At 34.5% G+C, this 18853-nt stretch overlaps 1 protein-coding gene across 6 annotated transcripts in view; it reads right to left on the bottom strand.

The window, feature by feature from the left end:
* The window catches only part of LOC131429404 (GAS2-like protein pickled eggs), a 556322-nt gene that overhangs the window by 26968 nt on the left and 510501 nt on the right, over nt 1-18853 (bottom strand). For 5 of the 6 annotated variants that reach the window (XM_058593488.1, XM_058593485.1, XM_058593486.1 and 2 more), the window contains one exon: nt 6173-7220. The exons of the other annotated variant lie outside the window; for it this stretch is intronic. In XM_058593488.1, the coding sequence (XP_058449471.1) occupies nt 6220-7220 (1001 nt within the window). In that variant the 3' untranslated portion in view covers nt 6173-6219. The remainder of the gene's footprint in view (nt 1-6172; nt 7221-18853) is intronic. 6 annotated transcript variants of the gene reach the window in all.

Raw genomic sequence — 18853 nt, 5'->3', positions numbered from 1 at the left:
CGTCTTTTCAATCCTGAGTATGCAAGTGCGGCGTCCAGCGGCAGGGCACCTTTTTCATTCGCAGAATCTTGCTAAAACTCATAGTTTTAGACTTCAAGTTTTCTTTAAAAAACTTTTGCTCAGTACTGGAATTTTCTGGTCATCCAGTACCATTTCCTTTAATTTTGACATTGGTTGTAATCACTGTGAAAACCGACTTTTAAGCTTCGAAAAAAAAATCTATAGCGAAAAGAAGTGGGTTATTTAAAACTGGTTGGTAAAATCTCCTAATTAGCAGATCTTGTTAGTTGATGGTCAAGAGACTCTCTTTTGTTCCTGATTCCGGAGATGGTGGGTAAAAATCCCAAAATGGAAATTGCTTTACTTTGATTTCGGGAGGGGCCAGGGCCCCCTGGGCCCCCCCTCTGGGTACATGCCTGAGATCGGCCATATCATCTTCTTCTAATGGCAGTCTACCTACAAATATTCCTTCAATGCCATTCGCTTCTTTAAATGAAGTTGATTTAGGCGATATAACTGAAAATAAAATGATCTACCTACAAGATCAACTTTTTCAAATGATCATCCAAATGAATTTGACTTCTTCACTTTTTGAAGCATTTCAAATCGGATGGCAATTTGCAAATAATATTATAATTAATTTAAAATTTAACAGTGATGTTAAATAATTATTTGAATATTTTAGATTGGAATACTCGATCTTTGAAATTGAGTGAAGATGAATTTTATAATTTTCTCAAAGTTCACAAAATTCATATTGCCATTGTGACAGAAACTTTTCCGAAACCAAATATCAAATTGAAAAGTAATCCACATAATGTGGTTCATCGATTTGACAGGTTTACTGGTTGATGGAGTTGCCATTTTTGTCCAACGGCAAATTAAACATCGAATTTTACCTTATTTCAATACTAAAGTTATTGAAAGCTTGGGAATCGAAGTTGAAACCATTCATGGAATTTATTTCATCGCTGGAGCATATTTGCCATTCCAATGCACCGGCGAACAATTAAATTTCTTTAAAGGCGATTTGCAAAAACTTACAAGATATCGATCGAAATTTTTCATAATAGGGGACTTAAATGCTAAGCATGTCCAGTGGAATTGTAGGCAAAATAACAGTAATGGTAAAATACTTCATAATCAACTCTCAGCTGGTTACTTCACAGTTCTTCATCCCAGTAATCCGACTTGTTTCTCTTCCGTGAAAAACCCGACTACAATTGATCTGGTTCTAACAGATCAAAGTCACATTTGTAGTGAACCGATTACACATGCTGACTTTGACTCAGATCATCTTCCTGTAACATTCAGACTTTCCAACGAAGCTATAATTAATCCAATTAGTTCTATATTCAACTATCATAGAGCTAATTGGTTGGATTACAGATCCTACATTGAAAATCATGTGGATCATGAAACTATTTTAGAAAATTCTGCGGACATCGACACAGCAATTGATCATTTGAATCATTACATTATCGAAGCAAGAAATCTTTCAGTTCCCAAAGCTCAAACTAAATTAAATTCTTCTATCATCGATGACAATCTTCAACTGCTCATTCGGTTGAAGAATGTTCGTCGACGACAATATCAACGTTCTCGTGATCCTGCTATGAAAAACATAGTAAAGGATTTACAAAAAGAAATTAAACATAGATTTACTCTTTTGCGAAATGAAAATTTCGCTAATGAAGTTGAACTAATTAAACCATATTCTAAACCTTTCTGGAAACTTTCTAAGGTTCTTAAGAAACCTCAGAAACCAATTCCTGCTCTCAAGGAAGGAAATCAAATACTTCTTACAAATGGCGAAAAAGCTCAAAAACTTGCTCAGCAGTTCGAGAGTGTACACAATTTTAATTTGAACGTTGTGAGTCCTATTGAAAATGAAGTCTCACTGAAACAAAAGTGTTATCACACGCTGACATTATTGAGACGAATTTTGATGAAATTAAATCAATTATTAGGAAACTCAAAAACATGAAGGCTCCTGGTAATGATGGAATTTTTAATATTCTTATTAAAAATTTAAAATTTCGACATTACTCATCAACTTGTCAGAGTAACGAACATGATGAAAGCAAATAAATCTTCTGGGTTATCCACTGGAGTTGCTCTTCTAAATATAGAAAAAGCATTCGACAGTGTTTGGCACAAAGGTTTAATAGCAAAAATGTCTGATTTCCAGTTTCCTATTTATTTGATCAAAATGATCATACGCCGTCTCCACGTTCCGTCTTCCATCTGCACTCCGCATCACATTGTCTAAAAGCATTATATTGTTCTTTAGTCCGCGCGACACATGAATATTCAGCTGTTGTCTGGTCACCTCATTATCAAATCGACATAGAGCGGATTGAAGCCATTCAGCATAAATTTGTTAGATTAGCCCTGCGTAACCTACCTTGGAGAGATCCTGCTAATCTTTATAGTTACATAAATCGCTGTAAGCTTATTGACTTGGATCGGTTATTTGTTCGTCGAAATATCTCCAAGGCAACTTTCGTTGCTGATTTACTTCAATCACATATAGACTGTCCCGAGCTTTTGCAGTTGATTAATCTCGACATTCATCGACTTAATCTACGTTCCCTTTCTCAGATTACCTATTGCAAGAACAAATTATGGGTACAATAAACCATTCTCCAGTATGTGCCGAACTTTCAACAACTGTTCCAATGTTATCGACTATAATTTATCTCGAAATATGATCAAACGATTGTTTCTTAATCACTTGTCGGATTAGCCTTGCGATCAGTATTTGTTTTGTAACCGACAGCATTATTTTTTCGTTCAACCCCCACGTCGTCTCTCCACCATCTTCATTGGACACTAACTAGATTTGCTCACAGAAATTAACCCGGTAGTCCCGTCCTCTTTTTCTCTGTCTTCCACCATGCTTTTTTCGATCACTAATTAGATCTACATGCCGATTCTAACATCGACGTTTTCTTTTCCTTCCACCAACTTTTTAATCACTAATTAGATCTACATGCGGATTCTAACATCGTCGTTAGTCCACGCTCCTTTACCACCTCCTCCACCAACCCTGGTACACAATTCGCCTACCCACTTTTTTCTACTCTCTCACCTTTTAAGAAAAAGCACTATTACTGCCATGTAATGCTTGGTGTCATTGGTGTGTCATTGGTTTTGATTGTTAGTTCAAATTGCTAGTGTTAAGTCCAAATGTATCTGTTGGATCATTGTAATCTGTTGATACTGATGAGGAGGTTTTATGCCTGCTGGAGAGAGAGAGAGAGATTGCTAAATTTTATCTCCATCGGGCTTCTCCCTACTCCCAAATAAGTAAATAAATAAATAAATAAATAAATAAATAAATAAATAAATAAATAAATAAATAAATAAATAAATAAATAAATAAATAAATAAATAAATAAATAAATAAATAAATAAATAAATAAATAAATAAATAAATAAATAAATAAATAAATAAATAAATAAATAAATAAATAAATAAATAAATAAATAAATAAATAAATAAATAAATAAATAAATAAATAAATAAATAAATAAATAAATAAATAAATAAATAAATAAATAAATAAATAAATAAATAAATAAATAAATAAATAAATAAATAAATAAATAAATAAATAAATAAATAAATAAATAAATAAATAAATAAATAAATAAATAAATAAATAAATAAATAAATAAATAAATAAATAAATAAATAAATAAATAAATAAATAAATAAATAAATAAATAAATAAATAAATAAATAAATAAATAAATAAATAAATAAATAAATAAATAAATAAATAAATAAATAAATAAATAAATAAATAAATAAATAAATAAATAAATAAATAAATAAATAAATAAATAAATAAATAAATAAATAAATAAATAAATAAATAAATAAATAAATAAATAAATAAATAAATAAATAAATAAATAAATAAATAAATAAATAAATAAATAAATAAATAAATAAATAAATAAATAAATAAATAAATAAATAAATAAATAAATAAATAAATAAATAAATAAATAAATAAATAAATAAATAAATAAATAAATAAATAAATAAATAAATAAATAAATAAATAAATAAATAAATAAATAAATAAATAAATAAATAAATAAATAAATAAATAAATAAATAAATAAATAAATAAATAAATAAATAAATAAATAAATAAATAAATAAATAAATAAATAAATAAATAAATAAATAAATAAATAAATAAATAAATAAATAAATAAATAAATAAATAAATAAATAAATAAATAAATAACCTAAACAATTTTTCAGGGTATTTCTACCTGTTGTTAAGAATCTATCTACGTCCGGTTCATATAAAGGAACAACATTCTTTCAATTTACTTAGAGACCTGATACACTGATGATAAATACAAGTAGTATTCGAAATACGTATCTGTGATGTGACGTCTATAATACATGTATCAAAAGTGTTGTGAGATACATACTGAATGTGTATAGTGACGTGACATACCTATAGTAGAATTCAATGGGGTAACAAATTTTTATTCTATCATAAATATTCTGCTAAACACTCAGACCCTGTTAACTATTCATATGCTGCAACTATAAGTGAGTTTGTCTTATCGAAAACATTTTCCAAATCAATTGGGGTTTCAATTGTTGGTTGGTACCCGTCAAATCTAGTCACCAAGCTCTCTTCATAGACGTCCCAGTTTGTAGATTTTGGATAACGATATGTGAGAATATCAAATTTAACGTTTGAATGATTAAAAAAAGTTGTACTTATGATCAGATAATGACGGTTCGAGCTCATCAGAGACGAGCCAGTTTACCGCAATTCTACAAGCAGAGAATTACGTCCAAAACGTCCTTTCGTCTCGCATAAGTCTCGCAAATATCTGGCAAAAGTTGGATGATTTTCTGCATTGAATATGTGCAGGTTTGCACTGTTCTTAAATTCCATCATATCACAGCCTCTCGAAGTTATATCTGTGCTGTTCCAAATAATATGGTGAGCATTTATGTCACTGTCGGTTATAAGCGGTAAATCACTTTTGCAGCAGTATGACTGTTTGAAGTCATCGCTCGGCGAAAGTTGGTTATGCGACAAAAATACCAAACAATTTCTGCATTTTTTTGTGTATGCCATCCATAGTATTACAAATTGTTACAGCACAGATATCTAGAGTTATGAGCTTCGATATGAGAGATACATCGAGAGCACTATTTGCAAGTATGCAAGTTCTTGTTGAAGGCAATGAAGACTTGGTTTAATAACTTTTCAACTTAAATTGTTCTCTTTTGAAAATATGGTTCTTAAACCAAAGCTATAGAAGCTTCACCTTTTTTCAGAATTCTGGATAGATTACAGTTAATGTACGTTTATGCTAGAGATTGATTTGCGCTACTCTAACCATTATCAATTATAGTAATGAGCACTCCATTCCCAGCAATTATCGTACATTAACTAGAAGAAACCAAATTTATTGACTAATTAATCATTTAAATCCCACGAGTTGCGAAGAATAAAATCGTCCACTGTTCCAGAGCTTCGGTTAACACAGTAGGGGCGAAACCCAAGATATTCTTTTCATGATTGCATTATTTAATCTCCTGCAGCCATTCAGTCATTTGCACGGAAATACACCTTGACTTGGGAGTTTCTATTTTTGCGGAATTTCACGACATGAAACAGGAAACCAGTGGATCAATTCTTGGTAGAAAAAAATTCCACCGGATGCCACACGGCTTGCCTGTTTGGTGGACTTATACCATCGGTACAGGTAGACCGCAGCGTAATTCTTAGCTACCGCTATCGACATTATACGGTTGTCTAGGCTACTCAGAAAGGGGAGTTGGCATGCTATGCTATGCTGTTGACATACTGGAGCGATGTTGCCATATATGTTTAAGTTAAATGTTTCCGAATCGATTGGTAGTAAAATTATATAAATCCATCAACACTGAATTAATATCGTTCAAAATTATGACTGTGAAAGGTTACGCGGCTTTTCAGCATTTTTCAATTGGCGCCGTATGGTGAAAAGTAGGGCATTTTCAATACCAAAATGATGAGAAATGTCTACCTGTAAAATAGAAAAAACTGAAAAAGCTTAGTACGAAATATAAATTTATCGGAATTATTTTAAAATGTGCCGTCTATGTATGTACGAATGCAACGAATTGCTTACTTACCATTAATGCTTTGCAGTAGAAGAGTTTATTGAATTGTGGCACCGACGTCAATACAATCCTGTATTTGAGCGAATTGGTGCTGGAATCTTAGACATACTTTTATCTCTTCCCGGAGAAGTTTCCGTAGAGTTCTCTTTGCAGTTACATCCTTCCAATGCAGTAGATACAGTTGAATTTCGTTTGGATAAAATTTCGGACGATTCGATTACATTGCGATCGACGACACCATTGTTATTCACCCAGGCCATAGTGAAATCTTCGAACTCGTTTCTTGGTATAGTTTGCGAGGAATCAATGGAATATTTGGAGAGTAACTGTTTAACTTTGACTATGATTTGGGTGTCATTTTGGGCACCGGAAGCAGCTTCCATCAATTGTTGTGCTAAAGTTGAAGTGGGTTCGTTTATATTCGGTGATGTATTTACTGAATTATTTTCTGTTTTCGTTTTTTTAGTATTTTTATCTTGCTGATTCGTTTTAGATGGCGAATGGCGAGATATTGTCGCAGGAGAACCAATTTTGCAATCAAATGTATCGGCCGCTATAGTTGATCTTTGCTTAATGTTTCGGCCACTCCAAGTATTATCTTTTTGTTCTGAAGTCGGATTGACTTTGCGTACGGATCGATATGTTGGTAGTTTCCGATTCAAGTGTGCTTTCTCGTTAGTAATCATTGCCGGATATTCTACACTTTTACGTCTGAGCGGTAATGGAGAAATGGGAATTTTACTAATGTTAGGAGCCTTTAATTGAACAGTGGTGCTAGAATCATAGAGGTTTTCTGAAAATCCTGTTTTTTTCAAGCCAGTGCTACCTGCAATATCAATCGTAATACCATCATCGGTTATGAAAATACCGGACTTCACAAATTCACTATTCAATACTTCTACAGAGTCAGTAATATCAGATAGTTCGCAAATCTTATCCATGTCATCGGATCGCGGCATTATTTCGTCCGAAGTAGAAGTTAAATATACTTTGTGAGCCTTGAAGCTGCTATCATCAGTTGATGCGACTTGTGAGTCAGTTGACATTTGTTCGTGATGCACTAGATGGATTAAACGAAAATTGTTTATTAGGCTAATGTTTTTTACAATTATTTTGGGATTATTTATAAGAGTTATATGAATGTTTACTGACAAAGGGACAATCATTTTCATGGTTTCGATAAACTAAGCTCATCTAAATTTGGAAAAACTGGTCTACATCAGTGATTTCCTATCTCCCCTGACAGTGAGAGGCTGCAATGCGAAACGTCTTACGCCACTTTTGAAATGAGCACGAGAAGCTGAATTGAGCGAAAGCTTAACTTAGATTGATATAAGCAAGGAATGCAATTATAACAAATCAAAGAGGCCAGAAAGTAAGTTAAGCCTCGCACTTCCTATGCTAGTGTCAATCTTAAGTTCAATTCAACGTCTTGCGCTCTCTTTGTTACTGACATTAGGTTCTATCTTCGCATTAGGCTATCCGTAATGTTTTTGCCTTTCTCATAAAGTACACAAAACACTAGTACACAAAATGTCTATGTGTGCTTGCTTGTATGTAACATTTTTATGCCCTCACTGTTTGGAGATGGTTGAACCGAAATTCACAATCGTAGATTCAAATGAAAGATCTTGTGGTCCCATACGAAATTCCTTTTTTTAATAACTATTTATTGGAATATGCACGGAAAAGTCAGCGATCGCAAAACAACTAAAATATTAGTTGTTTTTCTGATTTTGATTGGTTAAAATTTGGTACAACTTATCGACTGTTGTTTTAACTAATCTGTCATTTTAGATTTATCGTGCTGGCAGCTTAGCAACGACACCCAACAAGTAATGAAACGTTTCAGTTGAGCAATACCAAACACCCTAAGCGAACAATGAAACGTTTCAATGAGATGTCACTCGTGCAATTGAGCAAAGACACAATCCCAGCAAAGTTACTTGTATGCATGAAAGCAAAAAAAATGTCTCAGTTGTTTCAACCAATTATTCAGTTATTTGAACTTAAAACGCCAATTGCAATAAATATTTTTTACTGTTACCCTCTTCGGGGGGCAGCTAATCGTTCACTGCTTGAACAACGAAATTTTACCTAATTAACTGCTTATATCTTTATCACTAAACTCACAAAGGATATAGAAATGAACCAAAAGATTACAATTCTCAAAAGGGAACTCACCAGAAAAATGGTCACAGGGAATTAGGAAATTATTCCTTCACTTGCAGAATGGCTCGCTGGTACACCTAATGCGTTAAGCGGTTTTAATAACATTGACATGAACTGTCCTAGAATACATTACTCTCAGATGAAATTAAAACATGTATACTGTAGGAATATCTATTTAACACATGGAAAACTTGTTTTGTAATTAACTGTTATATTCTTCTGCATACTTTCACTTACATAAAACGACCACTACGTAACTAACATAAATGACGTTCATTTACCATTGAAAATTTTCAATATGAAACGCTTCTGGTGAAATGAAGAGGTTTTTTGTTCTGCCTTTTGCTGTCTTCGTTCTCCGCCAAGTGACAGCATTTGAATACACCAATTTCGGTTACCTGAATGGTTATGTCAAAATTAACAGATATGTTAGTTAAATCAACAACATTATAGTTGAAACAACCAGGGCGTGAAACAACAATTGCAATATTGTAATTTTGTGATCTGTGGGTTCTCCGTGTGAGTTAAAATTAAATTATTATATATATATATATATATATATATATATATATATATATATATGATTTGGTTATTACCATGAGGACATCATTTGGACATTTTGGTATTTTCCGTTTACTGAGTGAAAAATATCTAATGCGCTTCGTCACATCGATTTGATTCGTGTGCTGTCCGACCTCGCTACCGCTCGCTACCTAACTAAAGCAAAGAAACCTAGTTTTGAGTAGACCGGACAAACGAGGCGATTACAGGATATTTGGATATTAGAAAGCTTTGTGCAAAATGGGTGCCGCGTGAGCTCACAATCGATCAAAAATAACAACAAAAAACCATGCTGACATTGAACGAATTGGGGTTCGAATTGCTCCCTCATACAGCGTATTCTCCAGATTTTGCCCCCAGTGACTTTTTCCTGTTCTCAGACCTCAAGAGAATGCTCGCTGGTAAAAAATTTAGAAGCAATGAAGAGGTAATCGCTGAAACTGAGGCCTATTTTGAGGCAAAGGACAAATCGTACTACAAAAGTGGTATCGAAAAGTTGGAAGATCGCTATAATCGCTGTATCGCCTCTGATGGCAATTATGTTGAATAATAAAAACGAATTTTGGCAAAAAAATGTGTGTTTCTATTAAACGATACGAACTTTTCAGCCGAACTGTTAAGATGGGCTTCAACCTACAAGCCATTTCTCACACTCTCATTCTACTACTAAGGCCGTTCTATTGACCAAATGTCATCATAGACGCTCGGTGAGGCATGAGATAGGAACTTGTGAGGACTTAGTTATCTCATCATTTGATGATCTAAGTAATGGAAATAGTGGTCAAACACTCTAGAACGAGATTCACTCGATTTTCTCAAAGATGATTTGATCGATTTCCACAAACAGGTTCAAATGAAAGTTCCTATAGTCTCATAGGCTGCAGTTTAATTTCATGCGGGTTCGACTCCCGGTTCTAGATCTATAGGGCTAAATGTGTTCAATCGGGAGCGGGTCAGTTCGCCGAAAGTTGTTTCGCCGAAAGTCGTTTCGCCGATGGGGTCATTACGATGAAAGAGTCATTTCGCCGAAAAGATCATTTTGCCGAAAGGGTCATTTCGCCGAAAGGGTAATTTCGAATACATCATATTATTATTTTTTGTGTTATTATGCCTCTTATAACAGATCGGCTGAAAAGTTCGTATCGTTTCTATGAGAGGGCGCCACTATAATTAAATCCATACCATTTTCAGTTAGTACCAACCTTCAAAAGATACGTGTATAAATTTGACAGCTGTCTGATTATTAGTTTGTGAGATATTGCATTTTGAGTGAAGCTACTTTTGTTATTATGAAAAAAATGGAAAAAAAGGAATTTCGTGTGTTGATGAAACACTACTTTTTGATGAAAATAAGTGCCGCCGATACCAAAAATGGCTTGATGAGTGTTATCCAGACTCTGCACCGGGCGAAGCAACAATTCGTAAGCGGTTTGCAAAATTTCGTACTGGTCATATGAGCACCGAAGACGATGAACGCAGTGGACGTACCAAAGAGGCTGTTACCGATGAAAATGTGAAAAAAATCCACAAAATGATTTTGAATGACCGTAAAGTGAAGTTGATCGAGATAGCTGACACCCTAAAGATATCAAAGGAACGTGTTGCACATATTATTCACGAATATTTGGATATTAGAAAGCTTTGTGCAAAATGGGTGCCGCGTGAGCTCACAATCGATCAAAAATAACAACAAAAAACCATGCTGACATTGAACGAATTGGGCTTCGAATTGCTCCCTCATACAGCGTATTCTCCAGATTTTGCACCTGTATGAGGGAGCAATTCGTTCAATGTCAGCATGGTTTTTTGTTGTTATTTTTGATCTATTGTGAGCTCACGTGGCACCCATTTTGCAAAAAGCTTTCTAATATCCAAATATTCGTGAATAATATGTGCAACACGTTCCTTTGATATCTTTAGGGTGTCAGCTATCTCGATCAACTTCACTTTACGGTCATTCAAAATCATTTTGTGGATTTTTTTCACATTTTCATCGGTAACAGCCTCTTTGGTACGTCCACTGCGTTCATCGTCTTCGGTGCTCATATGACCAGTACGAAATTTTGCAAACCGCTTACGAATTGTTGCTTCGCCCGGTGCAGAGTCTGGATAACACTCATCAAGCCATTTTTGGTATCGGCGGCACTTTTTTTCATCAAAAAGTAGTGTTTCATCAACACACGAAATTCCTTTTTTTTCATTTTTTTTCATAATAACAAAAGTAGCTTCACTCAAAATGCAATATCTCACAAACTAATAATCAGACAGCTGTCAAATTTATACACGTATCTTTTGAAGGTTGGTACTAACTGAAAATGGTATGGATTTAATTCTAGTGGCGCCCTCTCATAGAAACGATACGAACTTTTCAGCCGATCTGTTAAAGTGCAATATGTATCATAGTATATTGCAACATGTGGTTCTGTTGCTTGTTGCATTATTTGTAATATATTGTATCATAGCATATTATTTCATACATTATCGTCTTATAATATATTTTGTTATGTTATATTATGTTGTATGGTATTATACTGCATTACATTATATCATTTTATATTGTATTATATTACATAATGTTATATTATATTATATTATTTTATATTATGTTATATCACAGAGAACAGATATCCAACAGACATTCATGCGTGCAAAGTCGTGTGCAACGGTGATTTTTAACGGATTTCACTTGTATGCTTTACCAAGTTTTTTGAAAAAGTTTGTACTAGTTTGGATGTCTGTTTTCTGTAGTTATATTATATTATATCATGTTATGTTGTATTGTATTACACTATATTTTTTATTATAATTTATATCATATTATATTATATTATATTATATTATATTATATTATATTATATTATATTATATTATATTATATTATATTATATTATATTATATTATATTATATTATAGTATATTATATTATATTATATTATATTATATTGTATTATGCTCAATTATATCGACAACGGGGAGGGCCAGGGAGTGCATCAGGGTACCTACAAGTGAATGACTGGATGATGGAGTGGATTGCCAACCTGAGTCACGTGGGGGAAGCTTTGTGTTTCTCCCTGAAGGTCTGAAATGAGAAAGACGCACCCTTCTAACAAACAAACCATCAGGCGGGTTTAAGCTGGTATAGCGAAATTCTTTATTATATGGCTGGATGTTCTTGCTAGAAGACACCGGGTCCTCAAAACTCATTTTGGCCTTCTTAACAACAGTTATATGAAAAAGCAAAGTCCTGGCATTACATTCCTTTTGTGGAATTTGGCCTTTCTGTTTCAACAGACTTCGCAGCCGATTCGTAGTGTACATAATCATTGCATGGCTAGTACTATGGATCCTACTGACACTAAGAATACTTCCGTTCGTTTAGTAAGTAACTAATATAGCCTACAAATTGAATCAGTTTTGAGCCAAATCTAGAAGAATTCATTTCTTTTTTTGCATCGTCGCTCTAAATGACGGTGTGCAATTTTAAACACACTTTACCATATGAAAGCATGATGAAATTCAATAGCAGCCTTTGGGACTATGAGATTTTTTTATTTTATGAACGATATTATTTGATACATACGCACACACATACACACACAGACGCATACATTGCTCAGTTTGATGAACTGTGTCGAATGGTAAAGAACACTTAGCCCTCTGCGCCAATTCTCACTAGACAATTTTTCAAGAGATTGCATAAACTTTCTATATGAGAATGGCAATAAGTATACTTTTATAGGAAAGTATCGTTATTTAACTAACAAGTAGGTACAAATCGAATACAAGAATTAGAAAATCTATATTTTTTTCACCTGAAAATATAAATTTTAATGTGACAACCCTGCACGCTATACGAAATTGAACAAATCACGTTTGACATGTTTGAGCATGTTTTGACACTCATCTCCCTATAATTTCGGAAACGGAAGTCGGATCAGGATGAAACTGCACAGCATATTTGAAGACAATGGGAGCTTTAATTTGAATCATGATTCGTGAAAATCGGCTTAACCGTTGCTGAGAAATCGAATTGAGTTCCGTTTTTGGAGATTTTCTTCACTGTTATCGGTGCTTTCGGAAGCGGAAACTAGGGACGTCATAAAGTATATATTTATATATTTTATATATTTATATAGTCACTAACTAACAAGATCTACCAACAAGATGAATTTAGCAGTAAGTTTTATATAAATGTGCACCTCGTTTCGCCATCGCTTATGAAAAAACCTGCTTTAATCCACCTAGTGATGTAATGATGCCTTTCTCATATATAATATTGTGATATTGTAATCAAAATGCACTTCCAGCACCGGAACCCGAGAACCGGTATAATCGTAGTCGATTCGTACCGCCACCAACTAACAAGACGTACAAACTCTACTAGTTTATATTCAAATTTTGAAGATTTTATACGATTTCGTCATCGTACTTTAAACGACGATTTAAATTTTTTTGTATCCGAAAATATGCAGTTATTTTTGATAGGACCTTTCATTTGACCCTAAGATTAGGAATAAAGGTTTACCCTATAACTCGGATCCGGATGCAATTCAGGAATTCCGTATGGGACCATGAGACCTTTCATTTGAATCTAAGTTTGTGGAAATCGGTCAAACCATCGCTGAGAAAAGTGAGTGAGATCCATTTTGGAATATACGACCACTATTTCCGGTGATTCCGGAACCGGAGATCGGGAACCAGGATAGCAGGAATCGGTTTGTTTAGTTGCCTACTGATAATGGCAATCGATTTGTGTAGTTTTGAGACCAGTTTAGTTTTGTTTTGCCGGTTTATGTGACGGTGTACAATATTGAACAAATTTAACCCTATAACTCCGAAACCGGAAGTCGGATCCAGATGAAATTTCACAGCAGCTTCAAAGATAATATGAGCATTAATTAAAATTAAGATTTGTGAAAATCGGTTCAAGCATCGCTGAGAAATCGAAGAGAGTTCTATTTTTGGAGTTTTTCATCACCACTTTCGCACGGAGAACCTTTCGATCATAAAATTGCGATATCGCAGTTTTTGATTTTTGCGATAGTTGATTTAACTAATTTCTTTTTGATCCAACTGCAATCTTCCGGCCGAGCGGTGGCGGAAGAGGAATAACGAAGAGGATGTTTCTTTCAGTTCTATACGGAGTAATACTCTTCAATTCGGTTTCTCTTTTATGTCATTGTATTGATTCACCCATGTACTTGAGTTTAATATCACGAATTTCACCTTTTCTGAGTTTCAAAATTTTTTTGTGCTTTTCACTTGACAGCTACTTATTCTCAATAGTGAAGGATTAGGCTGTTTTAGGAGTTCTTTCTCACAATCTAACAAAAGTCACTAACGATTGTTAATAAGGCTAACACTTCACGCAGTCTCACTAAGCTCGGCATATCATTAGGTTTATGCACATATGAACGTATGTCCTACTACAGTACAGTCTAGTGCATACTCCACGAGTTTGTAAATCTATTCACAACACTTCATGGTGAACTCGTCGGATATATGTCTTCACATTTACTCGTTTACATTAATAAAAGAAGTTATTCTTCAACACATACTTTTGTTGTCGTATATTATCAACACTACCCTAACATGAACAATGGTTGTGTCTAACTATTTCCCTTTTTCTCGCATATGAATATCAAACACTGCACATGAAACTGTTAAATCTTCACTCATTACAGTAATCTTTCACTCAATTCTTTAGATGCCTTCAGAAATTGAATCTGAACTAACCCGAATACTCGAAGCAAAAACTACTTAATCTGTCTACGGGTCGACTCCCGAGACTCGCGCCTAGCTACCGCACTCTGTAAAACTGAACTTCTACTAATTTGTCTACGGGCCGACGCCCGAGACCAACGGCTATTTACCGCGCACTCGTTAAAATTGAACTGACTCGAACTCTTCCCAACTATGGGTTTTTAAGCTCCTAGCATTTTCTTTCGGGTGAAGCCCGAAGATTTTAGTACAAGCCGAGCTTGTGATTTCAAGTAAGAAGTTCATCCGATTTTCTCCCGAAGTTCTACCGACAGCCGGAACCACTGTCGCTAGGCCAGAGGCAGTGCCCGTAAAAAAATATAACTTTGTTTTTACAACATTGCCGCGCTGACTAATGCCCGGAACTGTCTATGATTTTATAACAAAATTTCTTAAACATCGTGACGCTGACTAATGCTCAAAAATGTGCATGCTTCAATAACAAATTTTATACTTGAAGGTTGCAGCTACGCTGATATGAGAGTTTCCTTCACAATTTCCTACTTTTTTCTACAATACTAGCAAATTCGAAGGAAAATTTGCTAGTGGCGCTGCACAACCAATATGGTTTTTGATTTGCATATATTCAAGTAGTTGAAAAATATGTTGTTTTGAATGCTGTCAAATGCCGGAGACCCAAGCTCATATAATCAATCATTTCCGAACGAATCAGAAGTATTTTTTTAGTATTTAGATCTTTACTGATCTAGACTTGGCATGATCATGATCATACAAAAATCAAAATCACTTAGAGATCAGATAAGTTTTGATTTCGTAATGATAATTTATTCTTTGGTAAATATCACTTAAAATCAGCAGTGATCGGTGGTTTTCCCAGCCCCAATGATATTACATGTCAATTTAAAATACTGTTTTCTATTTTAACAACGATATTTATTTCATGAATCTGAACATACCGAACTTATTTCAAATAGATCATGACGTATATCAGTAAGTATATTTTGATTATTTTCGCAAATCAGTAACATTGTTCGAGTTGATTCAACTATTTGGAATGTCTAAAACAAATAAAACCGATTTATTTTTCAACTAACAGAATTTTGTTTCCCAGTTATTTCAACTAAAATATTTGTTGAAATTGAAAGGTGTGTGTCCTCACTAATTGACAGCATTTTTTTTTCAAACAGTTAAATTAGTTGTTCCAACCATCGTTTCTGCTAAACGAAAAACAAAAATGACAGTTTGGTTAAAACAACAATCGATTAGTTGTACCAAATTTTAACCAATCGAATTCAGAAAATCAACTAATATTCTGGTTGAAATGGGATCGCGGGTGGTTCCGTGCGGTGCTTCCGAAACCTAATGCCCACAAACTAACAAGCTCTGCAAACTAGAAAAAATATCAGACAGTTTTATGGGATTTGTACCTGTTTTTAACCATCGTTCGTAAAAAATACTCATGGAATTGGTAATTTTCCACTTATCATTCTTTATTCACTTCTTTATTCTATTTAACTTCGTTTCAGAGATAATTGAGTGCAAACTTTTTTAAAATTTTCACATATTACTATATAACTCCGGAACCGGAAGTTGGATCCAAATGAAATTCAATAGCAGGCTATGGGGCCATAATACCTTTTATTTGAAGCTAAGTTTGTGAAAATCGGTTAAGCCATCTCTGAAAAAAGTGAGTGCATATTTTTTCCATTTTTTTGTACATATCATCCTATATCTCCGGAGCCGGAAGTCGGATCGGGATGAAATTCAATAGCATCCTATGGGACCATGAGAACTTTCATTCGAATCTTAATTTGTGAAAATCGGTTTCTGAGAAAAGTGAGGGCATATTTTTGTTACATACACACACACATTCCGGCACACACACACACGCACACACACCTATGCGGAAACACACACACATAGACATTTGCTCAGTTTGTCGAGCTGAGATGAATGGTATATAACATTCGGCCCTCTGGGCCTCGGTTAAAAAGTCGGTTTTCACAGTGATTGCATATGAGAAAAGCAAACCACTCATGAAATTGGAAATTTTCTCTTATCGAACTGTAATACTGGAACCGGAAGTCGGATCCAAATGAAACTCAGGAACTTTGTATGGGACCTTGAGACCTTTCATTTGAATTTAAGTTTGTGAAAATCGGTTCAGCCATTTCTGAGAAAATTGAGTGACATTATTTGTCACATACACACATACATACACACACATACATACATACACACACAAACACACATACACACACAGATATTTTGTGATCTCGACGAACTGAGCCGATTGTTATATGACACTCGGCCCTCCGGGTTTCGGTTGTAAAGTCGGTTCTCACAGCGATTGCATAGCCTTTCTATATGAGAAAGGCAAAAATTGAAAATATAGGATCCAAATTTGAACTAGACTAACTGAATTGTAAAATGTCATGCGTATACAAGTATGTAATGAAATTCGCGAAAATGCTACCGCAGACAGGACTCAAACCGTAGCTAGCTTCTATCCGGGGAAGTTTAGCCAATTAAACTACCCTGCATGTGCTCGGGCGCCAGGTCGTTCAATAACAGTCACATCTCTATGGCAACCCCAGCACTAGTCATTACTACACGTCGCATCGCAAGTAACAATCCGCTTTACCGTCGGAGGCTTATTTGAGATTTTGTTTTTGTCCTTTTTGCTGCCTTTGGGTACATCAGCGTCATCATCTATTTGATGATCTCAGCTGATATGTGGTGACAGCAGTAACGATTAAGATTTCGAATACAATATATTGAAAACGAAATCAAACCATCTTGAATGATTTGTTTCAGTCTTGATAAGATGTAGAGCCGTCTTGAGCCAATTTTATTCGATCAGAATCTAACTTGGAAAACAGATTGAAAAATGACTTCTGAATACAATCATGTAATGAAAACCGCAAAAAAGCTACCGCAGAGACGGGACTCGAAACCGTAGCTCCTTACCGGGGAAATTTCGCCCGAACCAGTAGCTAGCCTGCGACACATTAAGAAACAGCCTAATTGAATAGAAGAACTGAGCATCAGTGCTCGGGCGATACGCTGTTCAATTATATTCATATCTCTTTCTCCGCTTTGCAGCGAAATTGAGAATTTGTTTTTGCTTCTATTGCTGCCTGTGAGGTACATCATCATAATTATTTATTTAATAATCTTAGCTGATGGTGGTCACAGCAGTAATGATTATGATTTCGAACACAAACCTCCATCCAAGCAGCCAGAGTTGTAAACAAATACCTGTTATCAATAGCTTGAGTCGCAAAGAAATCGTTTCGATTCTGTTAACGTTTATTTAGATTAATCCAGCCAAATCAGAGTTACAAATTCCGTATTGTACAAATGACGTTTTAGATAGGATCGAGTTATAGAGATAGGTTTATATAACTTACGTTTAGTGATTTTTCTACTAACGTAACTTGGTTAACATTAGTGTTCAGAACAAGAACAGTATCTAAAATGAGCGGCATTTGTGATAACCTAAAATTAACGCAAGTTTGTTTCTCACCTACTGCTAATATATTATGTCAACGGTGATCGCTAAATAGCCCTCGTTGTTTTCACACAAAGTTTCCTATTTCAATGCAAATTAAATGTGTAACGTTATTAATTCAAACTATATAAATGTATAAATGTATAACCGTACTTCACTGTTTTATCAACGTGTTGATCGAGAAAATGAAATGATGGTGATGACGGATAAGCTTCATATTGCGTAGACGTTTCTGTTTATGTCGATCCCTACTCTACACTGTGGGCTTGGCTCTGTAAGCATACACTGAAAGAATTATGGGGCTCGCTGATCGATGTGGTGCGCTCAACAATACCGGTTTCGGCACGGTACGGTTTACTCACTCTCAACACTTGCACTTGCACATCGTGTTCGGTTCCACAGCCGGTTGCTTTTAAATCGAGACACGAAATTTCAACCGTGTAACGTGTACACCACTACGCGGTACGATGTTCGGTTTCTTAACCGTGTACCGTGTGCTATTTGAGTATAGCAAAACACACAATCGAATCTAGGTTGTGTTTCGGTTGTTTTTGTGGTTCTTATTTTCCCGATATTGGAAGGTACAAAATGTATGAAAATATTGTACACATTTTTGCCTTTCTCATAAGAAAAAGGTTATGCAATCACAGTGCAAACCGACTTTTGAACCGAGGCCTGGAGGTTCGAGTGTCATATTCGAAACAGTTCATCGAATACGCAAAACG

This window comes from Malaya genurostris, chromosome 2 (assembly GCF_030247185.1).
Source record: "Malaya genurostris strain Urasoe2022 chromosome 2, Malgen_1.1, whole genome shotgun sequence".
Classification (NCBI taxonomy): Eukaryota; Metazoa; Arthropoda; class Insecta; order Diptera; family Culicidae; genus Malaya; species Malaya genurostris.
The sequence above is the reverse complement of the archived record's forward strand: the minus strand, read 5'-3'. Positions and strand labels throughout refer to the sequence as shown.